Source organism: Acyrthosiphon pisum, chromosome A2 (genome assembly GCF_005508785.2).
Source record: "Acyrthosiphon pisum isolate AL4f chromosome A2, pea_aphid_22Mar2018_4r6ur, whole genome shotgun sequence".
Classification (NCBI taxonomy): Eukaryota; Metazoa; Arthropoda; class Insecta; order Hemiptera; family Aphididae; genus Acyrthosiphon; species Acyrthosiphon pisum.
The window spans coordinates 88,070,426-88,089,759 of NC_042495.1; the positions used below are offsets into that span (position 1 = coordinate 88,070,426).

Here is a 19,334-nt window from a genome sequence, read left to right on the forward strand (position 1 = left end):
GCAATGTTATTGAAAATGTTATATAACTTATCATACGCGAATTAAACCGAATACAATTTTTTTTTTTAATCACCAAGTTACGACGTAAATTACATTTATCGATTAGAATGAGTGATATTGAAAACGCGGAAATCCTGAGAAATAAATAAATTGTCGCGTGAAAAAAAAACTCCGTGCCCCGTGGAATAATAATGATTGGAAGTGACGCGTTACTTCCGTACAAGTTATATAGACTGGAGGGTACAATTCGAACCTCTGTACAACCTCTGTGAATATATGATGCTATATTATATTATGTACCACGCGCGGCTCTATTCAATCGGACAATGAAATCGAAAATGATTTTTTTCCAACTCGACATTATTATCATTTCTCTCGACCGAATTAGGTCGAATATAAACTATATATACACGGCAATAACGCGCTTGTATTTTTTGTTTATTTCTACACGTATAATGCATAAACCATAATATTTAAATATGTATACATATTATAGTATTACAGTGGGATTCACCTTTTTTACAATACATTTTTAGTGGATATTTTTATGTAAGTACCTATAAATAAAAATTTGAATGAATAATTATTCAGTTATTCAAATGTTAATAACTATGGATAATAGTTCTTATAAAACGTATAGCTATAACAAAAATATAAAATATACTAATATAGGGTCTAGTGTATAATATTATACTTAGACTGTTTTTACAAATAAATTATAAATTATGATAGATTAATATTAATTACTGAAATTGTCAAGTCATCATAGCCTTTATAATATAGAGTCTATATTATTATCTTCAAAACGCATTATCGTGGACCTATTGTCCGTATAATGACACAAAGTTAAATAACTCAAAAACTATTCGTGAGCATGCTTGGTACCCTGTATATATATAAAGTTTTAAGTGAGTGTGTTTTTTTAAAAAGGGACTTATAATTAATTATCCCTGTGCTCATCCTCGGCGCACGATATACAAGAGTGTGTATCAGTGTCTGATTAGCTCCACGCATACTATAATAATTACTATTACCTACAATATAAATGAAAATTCGGATTTATTTAATTTTTTTTGTTTGTTTTTGTAAATATTAAATTACTAAAAGATATAATATTATTATACGACGATTTAATAACGCAAATTTGTCATATAAAATAATAATTTATTGTTATTAGTCGTTACGAGTGTCCGTCTATTTTCTTTCGACTAGGTACTTATTAACATCGTATCTATCAAAAACAAATTTATTGGATTAAGTGAAAATATTGAGGAACATTTTTTTTTCAGGAGTGAGCGCGGGAAGATAAATTAATAGTTGAGAGCTTAGCGCTTGTGTGGATCGTTATTATTATACTGTTACTGTTGTAGTATGATATTATTTATATTTGACATACGAACGAGCGAACGTACATTTTTAACGACATGATTAAAATGAAAAATAAATAGGTGTCGTTAAACTGTTCCCATTTCGTCTGCTGCAGTTACACATACGCATATTATACATGATCATATCATAATATACTTTTATTACGTGCACATAATATTAATAATATACACATAATATTCGTATACTATCCGTAAGTATATAATATGTTTATATATTGGTTCGGGTGAGTATAAAAAAGCAACGCAAAGAATTTTCTTCGTTATGTATTATTTTTTTTTCCGACGAATTCGTCGTTTGGGCAATATTAATGGAAATCGAGTCCCTACAAAAGTATTCCGAATAATAATGGATGACAGTACCGTGTCACACCATATACCTTGCCACGCCGCCGTCATCGTCGCGTCGCGAAAATATATATATATATACGTATATTATACATTTCAATGCATATATTATTACGTGATTAATCATTTTTATTTTTAAAACTTTCTGATGGTTAGAGCACAAAAATTATAATAATTTTAATGGATTTCGCGAGAATCGATAGGACAGACAAAAGCCGAGTTATTAAAAAAAAAAAAAAAAACAATTTTATTCCGAAAAATAAATAAAGTTTTTTTTATTATTTTATATAGGCTGCGCGCCGGCTCGGTCGTCACTCGGTGTTTATATCATTTTTGATTTTCTATTCGTTTTTAAACACATTATTATGTGCGCACAAAGTATTCCGAGCCGATTCCATTTTATTTAATGCGCACGATAATAATACTGTATTATGTTTGCAGCCCGAATGGAAAATGTGTACACAATAAATAATAATAATAAAAACCGATCAGCCACAAGATCTTTTTCACGCAACAAATAGTGTCGGTGTGTGCGCGGCGCACGGGCTGAATGATATTCCGTTTGTTTGAATATAAATATTGACTTGTTTGATTTAAATCGTCTGATATAACATTTCTGATATTATTATTTTAATCGTTTTACTACGTACCCGAGAATAGTATTATTATGATCCACGCGGTCGCCCTTGTGTTTGATATTTAATAGTCAAACGGAAATTTGATTAACGCTCTGCAGCTATAAAGTTTTTGTTTTTTTTTTCACTAAAACCGATTTTAAAATAATAATATGATGTTGTGTGTAAATAATATGCTTATTGCGAACGTTTATTCTATTTATTTTGTCGATCCCAATACACCGATATATCACCGTGCCCCGATGCAGCACAGAAATTTAATACGATTACGCCAGAAATATTATCATGGAAAATAAAAACAATAATTTTTTAATTAAATCGAAAAAACATGTTCTCCGTTTATGATAACTTTAAACAATATTTCTTTTCGGTTAACTCCGCAAAATCGAATCCGTTCTGTAATAATTATTGTTCATGGTGAGCACTATACAATAACAGAATAATAATATTAAGTTAGTGAAAATTGTTTATTGGTTGTCGCACCAAACCTTAAATCATATAATAAAAAAAAATTATAATATATATACTTATAGTGTACACTATAGGTATATAGGTAATTGGTGCGATAAAAATATGCATTTTCATCACTTTTAACCCCTAAGGCAGTAGTTATAACCATCCAGCGCGTTAAGTGTAGATCAATATACTTAAGACTTTTAGAGTATGTATCCGAATATTGTTCTTTTAAGGGTACTTTTTGCGTGCAACTTTTTTTCATATTATAATATCATCATTATCAAGATTCAACAAAATAATGATTCCCAGTATTATACATGCGTGAATTCGAAACGACTGCACATTGTGTGTTAATTAATTATCCTACTATAAAATATATTATATTATTAATTATTATTAAGTATTATAATTTATAACTATCTTTTTTTAAAGCCATGTCGTAACTACGTTCTATTTTAGATAGATTTATATTAGATTTATAGTTTAATCAAATTAAAATGCGTGAACCTATAGGTTACAATTTTATGCTGTTCGTCAATTAATACGAGGATTAAAATATACTGTCAATATTACGCGTACATAATTACCTACTTATATTGTTCTTACTTTCTTCATAATATCGATGATATTAGAAAAATATAACGAGTATGATAAAAACGACGAAGCTATTATATTGTAATAGAGTAGACCGAGCGTCTCTAAAACCCGTTGTTTGAATGTGATTTTAATAATTGTTATGATTGCTTTCGCTTTCGAATTTATAACAATATTAATAAATAACAATGACTTGCACCCCGTAGACCATAGTCTCCGCCATATCCTATTGGCCTTTCCTCCCCGTTATGTATTTTATCACGAAGTTTTTAGTTTTACATTTTAATTTTTAATTATGTTAAAAGTGTGTAATTAAAAAAATAATATTTATATATCCGAAATAACCGTATAATATATTATTCCCCTTAAATACCTACACACCTGTAATTAAACATTTCACAAAAAAACCGGTATACTTTTAATTTAGTTAATACAATGGGCTTAACATATAAATAGGTGTATTATTTTTGAACGCATAATTGAAAATGTTGTGAGTTTGGTATGTAGGTATATTATGTTTACTTGGCGTTTTCAATTCGAAAACGCTCTGAGGTTATATTATAGTCATTGCCATCGGATGTGTCATCTAAAGCAAATTAAAGTCAACCCTTACAATTTTCAACCTGTATTCAACGACGCAGTAACACCGTACGTATTAAATGAACACGTTGCACGTTCAAGTTCTATTTTATGTACCTACGTCGTATTTTTTTTTTTTTTGGGCCATGGAAAAACTAACTTTCCGAAAACAAATATTGACATTTCGTGCGTGAACGACTTTAGAAACCACGGAAGGAAATATCATCAAATATCAACCGTGTCCCCACCTTTTTTTATTTCATATCTTTTCCAGTACAATTTTCCGGTGGTTTCAATGGTTCGGATACCTATTGAAAACGTATTATCCTAAGCCCGAAGTGCGATAGTGTGTGAAAGACTTATAATCATCTTTATTTTGACCTTATAAAATAATTATATATATACATATATATATATTTTATATATACATTATATATATATCTATCTATACTGATAAAGTAACGAAAATATAATATGATTTTTACTGCCTTATTATATTATTATACTCGGCTCGAAAATATTTTTAATATACCACCGTGCCCATATCTGATTATTATAGTTAGATATATGCATTCATTCTAGGCTTACCTGTTCGAAAATAAATTAAAATATCAATATTCGCAACTTAAAATCTTTATGTCTTAATAAACTCTTGAAAACTATTCATATTTCATATGCCTAACTATTGGATAAAATTACGAAAAATAATTCGCAATAAGCATATTATAGAAAGTATAACGTTTGCCAAATAAATATAAAACGTTAAACGGTTAAATTATATTCATGGACATATCTTACTACTAGAGTTGAGCGACCAGGTTAAGTTATATATAACCTTATTATATATTTTTTTTAATATACGTAAATACGTTTATAGTTTACTATTATTTGATCATGACAATTTACGTATATACCTAGAAGAATAAAGAATTAATCTAATATGTATATTTTTATTTAAATTAAATTTTATCCGAAAAGTTTTTTATCCTAATAATTTTTTTGTAATTATTTTAATTACGATGTATTTGAATATTTTTTTAAAATAATTATTCTAATAAAAAACTATGATTGGATAGATTTAAAATGCAATTGTGTTCGAATAACCATCACTTTGATGGTTCACGTATGAACATTATTCGATTACACGTTTATTCAAATAATTATTTTGATAAAACATTGCACAACTTTGATTCAAAGATAGTTTATAATTATTAATTTATATGAATCACTATTTTCTATGTTCTCTGCAGTGTTGCCGACGTACGCTCCAACGTCCATGTCACTGTCGTCGTCGTCATCTTCGGATTTCACGGGCCCGTCTTTTTTGTTGGAGCCTCCCGGGAAGTTCGAGTTCTCCAACACGACGGGCGCTTGGATTGACTGCACCGCAGCCGGACATCCGGCACCTCACATCCGGTGGCTGACGTCCGATGGGACACCTGTGCCAGACGTGTCGTCACTCCGGCAAGACATGTCCAATGGCACACTGGCCCTGCTGCCGTTCCCTCCAGCGATGTATAGACAGGACGTGCACAGCTCCGTGTACCGATGCTTGGCCACCAACGATGTTGGATCCATCGTCAGCCGTGACGTACACGTCAGAGCCGGTAAGTTAAAATATCGAATTTGAACAAATTATTGGTTCACATTTTCAAGTTTTTTTCAGTTCTTATATTATTGTTAGTATCGTATAAATATGTACAACTATCGAGGAAATATCATAGCTTTATACTTGTAAAGAGACGAGAGACTCAATACTTGAAAGTAGCTGGACATAAGTCTCCCAAAAATATTTTTATTCATGTGATGCATAACATAGTTCAATTTTAAACAATCTCTCGAGAGAAGCCGGTATAGAAACTCGTTTGAAAATATTAAAACTCAACGAGTAAATTATATATTATAATATACATAATAATAGTATAGCCACATAATCGAACGGTAAGTACCCCTTTTTGAATCGTTTTTATTTTATAGATTTATTAAATTCGCTCGTCACATTGCGGATGGAAAGTAAAGCATATGACAAAAAAAAAAATTTAGTTCAAAACCTTTTATCGTTTTACACTCCAAAACACGCAGCTTTTATAGACATTTTATGTAATGTTCATGACCACGTACATTTATTTCATAAATTGAGAATTTTGAATCAAAAAAGTTTCTTTGTGTACCTACCTATTGTAAAAGCATTTAAACATATAAGCACGCGTGTCAATCATATTAACGATTATTTCACTGAATCCAAATTCGCAACGTTCGCAATTCAAATGGACAGTATAAACCTTCGATTTGTGGAACGATTCCGCATTTCCGCTACAAACAAACATATTATTATTCAATAAATCCATAAATCAATTATTGAAACTTCAAATATTATTGTCTGTTGTGGTAGTTTATTCTGAATTTTTTTAAGGGGATGTCCACTATACTCACAACAATTCATGTTATAAAAATTGTTATATATACAACAATTAACAATTTGGGTGTTGTATGACATAATATAATTTACATAATAATATATATGTATATTGTATATAGCCATGTAGATATATCGAACATCATATAAATTATGAAACCATTGCGATTTCTTTGGTATATGCAATCATATTTCAGTATAATTGTACAAGCGAATGACATACATTATACATGCATAATATTATATTAACTGTAGCGTATATAAATTTCGCCAAAGTTTATACTTTAGATTACCTACTATAAACGCATGCCCTACATGCAAATTTATTCAAACGCGTACAATTCACAAATCATCAATGTGAATATTAATGCCATGTGACAAGTCAAATTTAATAGTTGACTGCCGTCACACCATCATATGCTATTATAAAATAATATAATATGTTTAAGCAAAATAGCTAGGTTGAAGATGGATATCTACTATAATATTATAAATGTTACAATCGTATCAGTTATGTCAATATCTAATGCAGAGTGGCACTCCAGAATAGTTTTAATGCCTAGGTAGCACTGTTGTAATAGTAGTATGATCAAAGTTGTGTATACAAACGAAATTGTTGAACACGCAATATTTCTTTTCTCTAGTATTTCAAAAACTTAACGTTACATTTTAGGAGAACCGTCAAACATATATACGTAGGTATTATGATTTACGTTGTATTATTAAAATAAAAATACGTAATATGTAAACGTCAATAAATCAAAATTCTTCAAATTATACCTACATCTATAAATTTATGAAATAAAGTAATTAAATCAATTATTATAGGTACACCGTAAGGTTAGTAAACAGTAAGTTCAATAGACTTCAATAAATGAAATTTAAAAAGTGAAGTATATAATATAAAATATTATACATAAATATTTTTTTATTATCAAAGCAAATAGAATGACGTAATTTTAAATTTGCAAATTTGTAATTACATTTTGCGTATGTTTATAGTTTATACCGTACGCAGCATAATGTTAAATTTGTTTATTCATTAAAAACTGTAACAAAGTTTTATTAAATATATTTTTTAAGTTTCGTGCATTCTTTAACTCCATTTATCTAATCATTTTCCATAACACGAAATAAGTCCACCGGAAAGCCCCGTTCTCAAATGCTATATGAAAAAACGTATACAATTAAAACTAACCACTTTCTAGTTTCTATGTACATGTTTGCCTAATGCTTATATTATATTTCAGACTATGAACACGAATATTCGATTATGAAAACATTAGCACCCGTAAAACATCAACGAGTACATTTTTCTAAAAAAAAATAATATTTCCTAAGAGGATTATCAGAATAAAATCAGTTTCAGTGTACCTGTATATAACGTTAGGAATATACATGCGAAATATTGTAAAACCACTGTTGCGTACTAGATTTTCAAGAAAGTTATTAATCATTATTTAAATAATTACAAAATCATAATATTAAAATAATTAATAACCGTCTTCAAAACATAAGTATTAAAAAAAAAAAAAGCTTTTGTGAAAACAGGAACGGCGTGTATTCGATAACGTTTATAACGACTAATGTGTGCTTACCTACCTATATGATACTTCAATTTTCACTGTTTGATCACATCCGAAAAAATCGTTAGGCGATATTTACTATGCGACAATATCATATAATATAGTGTGAAATAATATACAGACATAACTGATTTTGTTGTTGCGTCCTCTTGACGTCTGAGCCACCCTATACATTTTACGGGGTAAAATTTCGCTGTACATAATATTCTCGTCACCGTCGTGAAAATACGTTTTCTTGTTACATTTTTTCTTTTATTGAAAATCGTGTTTTGGTACCACTGTATAACTTTTATCGTAGCGGGTATTTATCCTTTATGACTTGAAAGTCTATCGAGATTTTTTCTCACCAAAAATTGTTTGTAGTAATACGCCAGATACACCCGCAGAGATAATAGCAATTTATTTAGTTTATTGTCCTTCCTGAACAATTTCAAAACATGGAACTAAGCTATTGCTATTGCTATTGACAGTGACGATTTTTAAAATTGAAAAATGTGTGTAATATGCCGAATTCAATTTTATTCGACATCGCACGGTAATATTCCGATGAATATTTCACTAAATCCAATGCAACACTATGCCTAGGTATGCAAATACTTTATTCTCAATAACATTCAACAAAGTACAAGCCTATATAAATACATATCAATAACGTATATGACATAGTGTACGATTGATTTGAATCACAAATATTTTAAAATGTGCCCCGTGTCATGAAGTATGCGGTACCTATAGTTCACTGTTTTTTAAAATTAAAATGTACTCCAAAATAATAATTTTAATGATGACGTTATACGTTTGTTGTGGTCTCAGTTGTGGCTCAAGATTACAACCTCGAGGTTCGCGTAGTGAACGGAGGATCTGCCAAAGGATGCACTGCGGTATTGGAATGCGTAACGCCGACGTTCATGAAAGATTTAGTCAAGGTCGTGTCCTGGCTTCAAGAACCAGGATTCTATATCTACCCATCGTTGCAAGGAGGTTAGTATTTAATTTTATGAAATAAACGTAAATGTTCTTGCAGGTGATACACAAAAATAACAAATTATATTGTACTTTATTATTATTATTATTTGATTAATTCATTAACACATTGCGTGATGAGTTCTGTATAGGTTTGTCACTTTTATTAGTTGATAGGTTGATCTGTTGAATGACAAAATGTTAACTACCTACTTCATAACGATATCGATTGATACCGAGCCACCGAGGTACCAATCAAACAATTAGTTTCAAAATATAACCACAGTAGGTACAATACTATATAAACATCTGCAGGCTTTTTCTTTTATATTTTTTTACTCTCGACTAGCTAAAATATTCACAAACTGTTTTGATATTTAATTAACTACTTTTGTCTCTCAGTATATTTTATTCAAATGTAATCAAAACGTTTGACACACTATAATTTAACCCTTTGACTATTAAATTTGTTGAACTTTACTTGTAAATTAACAGAACTTATTCCTCTCCATGTTTATTTATTTTTATTTCTATAAAAAAGTTTTTTTTTTTTCAAAAGTCTTCAGATAAGAGAGAATATAAAGTTTGGACATTTAACGATTAACTAATTTTGATAACGTTCTACTTATAGTCTGTATCTACGTTATTTAATTATTTTTATAAATGATTATCATAGTTTTATATTATTTTCTTCTATTATCTATAGTTATGCTGTATAAAATTATAATATTGAAATTATAAAATTTGAAAATACTTGATATTAGTGTGGCACAATTTTCTCCAGTCAAATGAAAATATTCTAACAGGTAGAATTCATTATACTCAGTTTCCAGTGTTTAAAAATACATCAAGTATTATGCAGTGATCGATGAAACTATATTCGTTTCGCAGATTTATTGTTTGGTAGATACCTATGTCAACGTATTATTATGAAATTTAAAAATACCAATTACACTATATTTATATTCATAATTGCCTACATATAATATTATATTATTCGTGTTCTATACATTTTTTTTTTATAATTTTTTTAATTGAACTATAATATAATGGCACATAATTTAATAGTTTTAAATTTTTTTTTCGATTTATCTACTTCCTATATAAGCGTATACCTTGTATTGGAAATTGGAAGTAGGGAGTTAATGATTGAGTTAAAATTCACATAAGTGATTATAAAACAATACACGATAAAACAAATTATGGATATAAATAATAAATAAGTACAACAATAAATAATTAAGATAGAACTGATAATGTGCTCATTATATATGATGATAATAATAATGCAAAACCGACATCAAATAAATCCAATATTATACAACAATGATTTGTTTTTGATAAATCCTGTTTTGTATTATATATATTACTAAAATAATATGTAAAATTGAATCACTGTGTTATTCACCATACATATTTGAGCTCATTATTAATGTAACAATACCCATCTATTAATTTATCGAAAATTTCCGTTAATAAAACACAGGCTATTGACCTTTGCATTTTACAATAAATCAATATGCGCCCAATAACCAACATTTGACCCGTGGTATTAAAACTTGACGAAACGAGATTATGATGATGAGGATGATGGTGCTGTACATATTTCGTTTTTATTGGACACTGATGACTTATTCCATTAAATATTTCTCTTCCATAATAACACGTATTGGTTTAAATTAAAAAATACCTATATTATAACTGCATGTAGGTACAAAAAAAATATTAACTAATTCAGTCCAACTAAATCAGATAATTCTATTAGATAATTGTGTAAGTGTTTGAAATATTGTAACGTTAATTAGTTTAGTGCTCATAAATTAAGTTAACTCAGGTAGGTACTATTATACAAACATAATATACACATTACACATTACTGTCACAGACAATAATTGGTACAATTTATCTGGACAGTGGACAGTTGACATGCGATATAATATTACATCGTTTATCAATGTAAATTATGTTAATTTACTACATTAACTGGGTATTCACTAGAATACTAGATGATATAATATATTGTTGTAATTTCGTACAACATATATGGTTATCCTATGATTAAGTGATGTGCATGTTTGTATAATGCGTATATCCGAAATATTCCACGACAGCTGTGCACTGCGGGGACGCGTTCCGACGTCCGTTATACTGAAATCGATTTAAATAATAATTATAATATGAAATGTGTTATTTGGACGAAAAGAGCTGACTATCAGACAAATTAGTGCTTAAAATGTATCAGACAATCATTATTGCAGCTGGCCTATAAAAATAAAAATCTAATAACATTAACTGTTCAAATGATTACAACGGATATACACTATATTTTATTTTATATTATTATTACTTAATAGTTAATATGTTAATTTTGGGGATTATTGATTCCACGAATCGACGAAACCAAACTATTTTGAAAAATAAACTTATATAGGTACAGAATCCGCTGCAGATTGCTGTTAATAATAACACTTGCTTATATCTATTCCACCGGCTCATACATTTAGAAAAAAATATAAATTATAAATTACAAACTATACAGGAACTAGCCATATGTTTTGTATGCATTAATAGTTTACTGATTGTTAAATGCATTATTTTAGGTATAACATAATGATTAATTAATTTAAAATGTAAAATTATGATATTACAAGTTATAAGGCATAGGTAGTGATTATAAAAATAAATTAACACTATTTTTTAATTTTTAATGAATGTTACTTATTACTTCGTCTCACGTACTACGTTGCTAATAAATTTAATATTTATATTAGATTAGATTTAATTTAAGACTGTTAAATTGCTAGGTTCTATATAGCCAGTAAGTAGTATAAACAGTAGCTGCCGGAGAATTTTTAAGATTTGAATTAAGATCCGTGTGTAAAATAAACTTAATTTTAACCATCTACAAGCAGGATAGTGCTGCGTTAATTACGATAGAACATTAAATATACTATACGGCCCGATTAATATATTAATATACAGTAGGTATATTTTGTTCGCATTACAATATTATAGTATTTATCCGTTTTGAAATGTTACCAATTTTTGCGAGGTTTTCTCAACGAGACAGTATTAATTTTCATCTATTAATTTTTTATCATTTCAGATGGTAAATATCACGCAATGCACACGGGTGAACTGCTGGTTCACAATCTCGAATCGAGCGATCAGTTCTCGTCGTATACGTGCCAAATGATGCACACTTTGACCAGAAAATTGACGACCAGCACGCCGGCCAACATAGCCGTTCACGGTAAGATTATTATTACACAAATGGTGACGGTGTAAATCGAGTGTCTTCGCGGTCGGGCGAAAAAGTCGTGTATTGCGCACGGCGGTGTTATAGGTGTGCAAAAAAAATTGTACTTGATGGGAAATATGCCCGCCGCCGGCGAGACACATAAACTCCGGTCGCAGTAATTATTATTAGCACGTGACCCGAAAACCAAAATAATAACATTGTAACCCTTTTCCGGAAAATCTACGAGCCCGGTAACCATAGCGACCGATTGCTGGTAGTACCCGAGATTACACGGATGGATGGACGTACAAAAGCACCGAACGTCCCGACACTAACCGCCGCCGCCACCGCCTTCGTCCCGAAGCAGATAATGAGAAAGATGTTACTTGTCCTTGCGTTTCATGCTCTAAAGACCATTTACTTAACCGGCTATTCCCGCACCCGCAAGTGTCTCGTCCATTCTACACGCTAATTAAAAACAAATATTTGTATGCTTTCCAGAGGCCGCGGGAAATGAGATGGTCGAAATTGTCGCTCATAAGAGTTCGGTTCGCGTCGCCCAAGACGAAGGCGCCGTGCTCACGTGCATCACAACCGGATGTCCACATCCTCACTTCAGGTAAAAAAAAAATCGTAGACGTTTAACCATGCGTATATCATATACATGGTATAATCCAAATACCTGTCTAACATATAGAAATATTATAAAAATATGGAATGCGTCGGTACTCGGTGGTATGGACGTTGAGAGAGAGAGAGAGACATACAGACTAGGTATATTAACTTATCCCAATATCATGGAATAAGTAATAATAATTTATTTTTATATTAAAATTAATATTCTTTATTTTTTTATAATAATAGGATCCATAATATTGATATTTGAGAAAACATTTTTTTTTTTAATTCGTAACGAAATAGTTTAGGTACCTTGTCTTTTAAGTCGCTGAAAATGTACTTACATCACAAATAGAATCGGAAATGAGAAATACGCCTAAAAACCAAAAGTTATAAATTATTTAATATCAAAATCTACATATTCTACTAAAATGAATTTCATTTTCAAATTTCTTTTAGATCACATTTTAAGTCAGTCATCTCTAGAGAAACTCGTTTTCCCTCTTCACGCCCAGGCGCAATCTATAGATTTTTATATTATATTCCTATTTACTATCTATACTGACCAGCTATAAGTACTTATTTATATTTTCTTTGCATAAGGTGGTACCACGTACTGGACGAGAACGAACCTACGCTATTGGAGACGGGCTCGGGCACTAGGGTGCTTGGACAGGTACTCTCCATAGAAGCGGTCCGGCCGGAAGACGCAGGAACTTACAGGTGTTCGGCCAGCAATGACGCCGGCCAGACCAGCGCGGAAACAAGACTAGATGTAGTCGTGCCACTTGAAGTACAGGTAAAACGTCGTTAATGTTGGATATTCATCTACAAATAGATCATAATAGAACTGTTATTGGGCTTTAACCCGTTTAAATGAATTAATAAATAAATAATATTAACAGTCTGATCATACATAGTTCAAATATCACGAGGTTCAAAAAAAACCTTCAAATATAAAAACGTTTCAGTCGATTTGTCTTCACTTCGTGGGATATAATAAATGTTTATAATATAAAATATAAAGACCTCAGAATTCAAACACTAATTCAGCTCGCGAAAAGTCACCAGCTCTAAGTTGTCTTATTTCACTAAATAGTTCAAAATTACCAACACCAACTCATTAAACTTCTTTTCTCTCGCACTATCCCCAAAATCCTAACAGATGACTAAAAAAATATTAGCCTGATGACTTAAACCTATATTCTTGCCCAATTGCCCAGCTGATGTCGGTTGGCACTATACTATAGATGCTTATACCATCTGTCATTCTGATAATGTAAATTCTTTGTCACCAAATAACTTATTGTACATAATGTATAATATAGATAAACTCGTAAATGTTATATTATTAGTTTTTATATTAAAAAAATGTAGATCTTTTGAAATACACGGACGAAGTTAACTATATAGACAATCGCCTTGGCTAGGGTAGACCAATAATCGGAAAATTATTCATTATTGTTTGCCATACGCATATTATGTGTGCGAAACTAAAAAATGATCATTTTTCGTCAATATATTTTGTACATATTTTATGAGTAATATTCTTTGAAACAACTATAATAATCTCGTTTGTCACGTCCAAATGGTAGTAAATGTCCGTTTGTTGGGACAACTTCGCGTTTATTCATGCGGAATAATATTTGTTTAATTCCTGACGACAAACTTTTGTTCGTAATGTCGAACAATTGTTTTTTTTTGTTATTAAATCATATTATATTGTTATTATTATGCAGAATTAAGTCGATCTCTCGACATAATGACGCGTAAAAAACTACTGTGCGTACGATTTATGTATCCCGCGGTCCTAAACAGTGGATGTAACTCTCGGACTGACCGTATTACTGTCATAAACATGACGTTTCGCATGCTAAACCACGCGATTATTGTATTATCTGAAAATAGCCTGCCAATAGTTATTGTACAGTTATTATTATTATTTTCAACGACGTCCCAAAATAATAATAACGGGATGATCTACTGCGGGGGTGAATGGACACAATTTCGCAACGATGACTCGTTTAATTCAATATATGAGCAACTCTTGGCAATTTAACCCCCCGTGAATGTACATCAGTTTTACCATTTTGATATAATATATATTATTATGACTTACTCGCTATAAATACTAAGCCGTTTATTATTAAAAATAATATGTTAATCATAATAATATTATAATTTGATGTGTCCAAATATTTATTATACTAGAACCAAATCAAGCGTTTGTTTTGAACTAAGTTACCTACCCATAAACAGTATAAAAAATACAGACGTATTGATTGTAAAAACTAATATAGGTACATTAAACTTTCCAATTGAATTATTAAATTAACATCGAATTACGTAGTTGCGTACCTGCTACCCATTTATGATAATATAACACCAATTCGTAAACTAACACGGATGCGTATAATCCGTTAATCACTGTACACGAATTGAAAAAAATTGTAGCTTCTTGTAGGAAACAGAATTCAATTTAGCAGAAATTTAAATAAGTTGAAGCCAATATATGACAGGGAGAAGTGTTAATACTAAAAATAATTAGTGAACATTATCAGTACACAAAAACCGTTATTGTAACGAAAATTAATTACCATGATATTTCTTTGAAAAAGTACGTTTTTAATTTAACGAGAAAAAATTAAATTTAGATTTTAATACCCTAATGGTACACAATATGTAGTATTGGTAAAAATGTACTCACGAAAAAAAAATGTCTTCTGTTCTCTTTTACATGCAATTATTTTTGTCTATTGAAATATTAATAATGTAAAGTACTCAAATGATGAACTCCATAAAAATTTTATTTATCATAAAATCAATACTCTTCGAAACAATGAATATTTTATTCGCACAAGATTTTATTCTTAGTTTGAAATATTCAATTTGGGTGGTCCAATTAATACAATCAATTTAGTCTTTATTCCAGAATATTAATCAAGTTGACGATATTTTATTCGATAATTCGATATTAATCAAATATTTTACTAGTCATAAATTGAGAAAATTAAAAATTATGATTTTTTTGTGCTTATTGTTACATCTATCGTTGTTCATACTATTTAAATTTTAAATAAGCCGCATCGTTTCAAATCTGTGTAATTAAAAATAAAAGTTGTGAGTACATTTAAAAAACTTTTTCACGGAACGTGTTATATTGAAAAAAAAATCTTTAAAGTTCATTTTTTAATAACAAACAAGTAATGAAAATGAATTGTAAAGATGATTTTAAATTAAATTTGAGGAAACACGGGCAAACCTCCTGTTGGGGACAGAAAGAAGAATGGGTTTTTAAACGATTTTCGAGCACACCGGCTTAATGTCACTATAAGTAATAACATTTTGTAATCTAACTTTTTCTGTTCCGTTTTTAATTTATAAAATTATTCAGATTCGTGTTAAAACTCTTTACATCCAAATTTAAATAAAACAATTTTAATTTTCGTGGGAGAATGTCAAATAAAATTAACGTAATAATTAATAGACACGTCTTCATATTGTATTCTATTTTATGCCATGCCCAATGAACATATTATTATCATTACCTATTGTATACGACATTAAACCATTTATACGATTTAATTAAATAAGTCACTCTATACATAATAATGTTATGATATTATAAGTTAGTGTATAAAACCGGGAAACGTTTTATACTCGATTTTTGGCTGTCTGTTTACGATTGAAATTTACGAATCGCCACGATTTTTCAAATAAAGATTTTCCAATAGGAACGTATAATATTATATATTATATATAGGTACATATCTTGTTTGATCTAATATTTTATTTAAACGTATTTCTCTAATGGTTATTTTGAGACTGTAGGTTACGCGTGACGAGCAAAATTTCGACGACCTCAAGCTCGTTTGAAAAATTTAATGACGTGGCTATCTCATCCAGCATTGGCGTAATTATAGGGGGAGGGGGGGTGTTACTTATTTTCTTGATAAGTTGCTATATTTTTGGAATTAATTTGGTCATATTACAAGACAACGTTTTTGAAAAAGTTATTTAAGTTTTTTTTCTTTATTAACGGCATCATACATTTTTAATTCCATATTTCCATATTCCTAAGTGAAATTTTTTTTGGAAATTTCAATATTTAAAAATCAAATCTTGAACGAGTAGACAAGTTAAATAGCTAATTAACTATACGTATTCAATATCAAGACTTCAAATACTTATGAATATTTGACTAATTGTTCGATAGGTGAGCGGAGTAATGGACCAATATCTTCGAGGGGTAACTATATCCCTCTTAACTATGCTCATCAAAACTTGAAATACTTACAACTAATAGCTAGTTACTTGTTCTAAATTCGATTTTTTATATTTAAATTATCAGAAAAATATTCTGTATGGGAATTTGAAATTAAAAATATGTATATGTCGTCATAATATAGTAAAAAGTAAATAAAATAATATGTCCAAAAACGTTATAACTATTAGTGAAAAGTGGAGTTCAACTTTAAATGAACCACCTTATTGTATATAGCCGCTATGAGACACTATGATTTTCCAAAGGCTAGTAGAATACAGAACACGACGGTCATAATAAGCGTACATAATAAGTCTTATGGAAATTTACTGCTAATGGATATAACCTTTGAACTGTTCAACTCATTCGGCAGATTTTGTATAAGATCTGCCTATTGAAACTCGACTAGATGGGAGTCCGTTTTTAATCTGAATGATAATTTTTATGCGCAAACAAATCTGAGTTCAAAATTAAAGCGCGGTTATATACCGTTGCAACTTAATAGAATTTCGACACTTCCGCGTCCTCTAGAAACAAAATATTATATATGAGTTGTACACCTATATGGCTATATATAACCATCGATTCGAGTCGTAACGGAAAACATACTCGCGCTGTTTCAGTCGTAGTGTGGTATCTTTAACTTTGCACGTGTGGTATTTTATAATCGTAATATTATATGTATTTCGGAAGGTCGAAGCGTCTCCGGGTCGGAAATCGTTAAAAACAATACGCGGGACAATAACGAAACGAAAATGATACGGCGCGGTAGCGTCTACGTGGAGCGGCTGCGACCGGAATGGTTTAAACGGGTCGTTTAAAGCGACGACCTACAGGGGAGGTTGATAGTGCGTTAATTGTTATTGTATATATAGCTAGCAAATTACTGTAAAACTAACCCCCTCTCATCTGCGAAATTTGTCGGACCGGAAGTAGTAGTTGTCGTAGTATTATGTATACTGTCTAGCTGTATAGAGTACGTTTTAGTGCAGTGTTTAATATATATATATATAGTTTCTCTGGTACGCAGTGGACGGGGTAAAGGGTCGCAGCTTTTAAGTGTATTGGTGGTGGGCGTGCGTGGCAGCGAGGACGCGGAGAAAATAAACAGTTTCCGACGACGACGTCAACCCCTTCCTACACACTTTTACGCGGTCATTTAACTTCCGGCCCCGGGAAAACGTGTTAAACCGACATCCGATGTTAATTACGTTCAAAATTCGTAGTCGTCACACTATATTATTATTATTACTGTTCTTCTACTACTACTACTACTACTAATACTACTACTGTCTACTACTGTCTACTACTATTATTATTATTACTATTATTATTATTATTATTAAAGCCGTCGTCGTCGTAGCAGTCATCCACCACCACCACCGCCGCCACTTCCGCAGCCGATATCCATGGAAACGCTTTTGTTCCTATGTAAATTATTGCATGTGCTCTCATCGGCGGCGATTGCGACCGCGTGCAATCCGCGGGGGCGCAATAATTCCAAATCGGTCCGAATACATGAAATGCCCCCCCCCCACTCGTCGCTATGTATACACTGCAGTACACACTCGCATGTACTACAATAGCATTATATGGGTTGCGCCAATCTAGAAATAATATCTGAAATTGTAAAGAATTTTTAAACATTTATAATAACACCGTCGGAGTCGCCGTGAAACAAATGGATTTGGTGCGTATATATTACTCCTCCCCAAACTATATAATTTAGATATAGTGAAAAGGGGGGGGGGGGGGCTAATCATTTGAAAAAACAGAAGTTTGTATCTCCATGGTAATACGGTATACACTTTTATGAACAGTGGTACAAAAACCTCGAGAACTTGAAAATAATGTCTTTGTCTTTATAAGTACGCTTAAAGATTAAAAAGTCAGATTTTGAATAGCTGCATTATTAAAGAGAAATACGGTGGTGAACATGCTCGATAAATCACCCTGTACATATATTATTATCCCACATTTTACGTTTATAGGTTATCTACGAATGTATTGTTATTACGATTTGTTTTCTTTTATTAAAAGTCACGTATTCACCCGTGACGTGTTGTACTCGATTCACAAAAAGCATCGGTCTGTATATACGTCAATATGTTCGGTTCGTACGGGTCTTCACCCTGTTCGTATCCGAAGAATATGTTCGCGCACGCGTATACGTGTGGTACATGGAGGAGTAATATATATTATATAATATGTGTGCGCCAAATCCCTTTGTTATATGGCAAATCCGATAG

At 30.8% G+C, this 19,334-nt stretch overlaps 1 protein-coding gene across 4 annotated transcripts in view; it reads left to right on the plus strand.

Moving 5' to 3' along the window:
- Positions 1-19,334, plus strand: part of LOC100163371 (Down syndrome cell adhesion molecule-like protein Dscam2) — a 141,326-nt gene that overhangs the window by 68,283 nt on the left and 53,709 nt on the right. For all 4 annotated transcript variants that reach the window (XM_008181392.3, XM_008181381.3, XM_001949227.5 and 1 more), the window contains exons 2-6: positions 5,248-5,604; positions 8,813-8,980; positions 12,069-12,215; positions 12,705-12,822; positions 13,425-13,620. In XM_008181392.3, the coding sequence (XP_008179614.1) occupies positions 5,248-5,604; positions 8,813-8,980; positions 12,069-12,215; positions 12,705-12,822; positions 13,425-13,620 (986 nt within the window). The remainder of the gene's footprint in view (positions 1-5,247; positions 5,605-8,812; positions 8,981-12,068; positions 12,216-12,704; positions 12,823-13,424; positions 13,621-19,334) is intronic.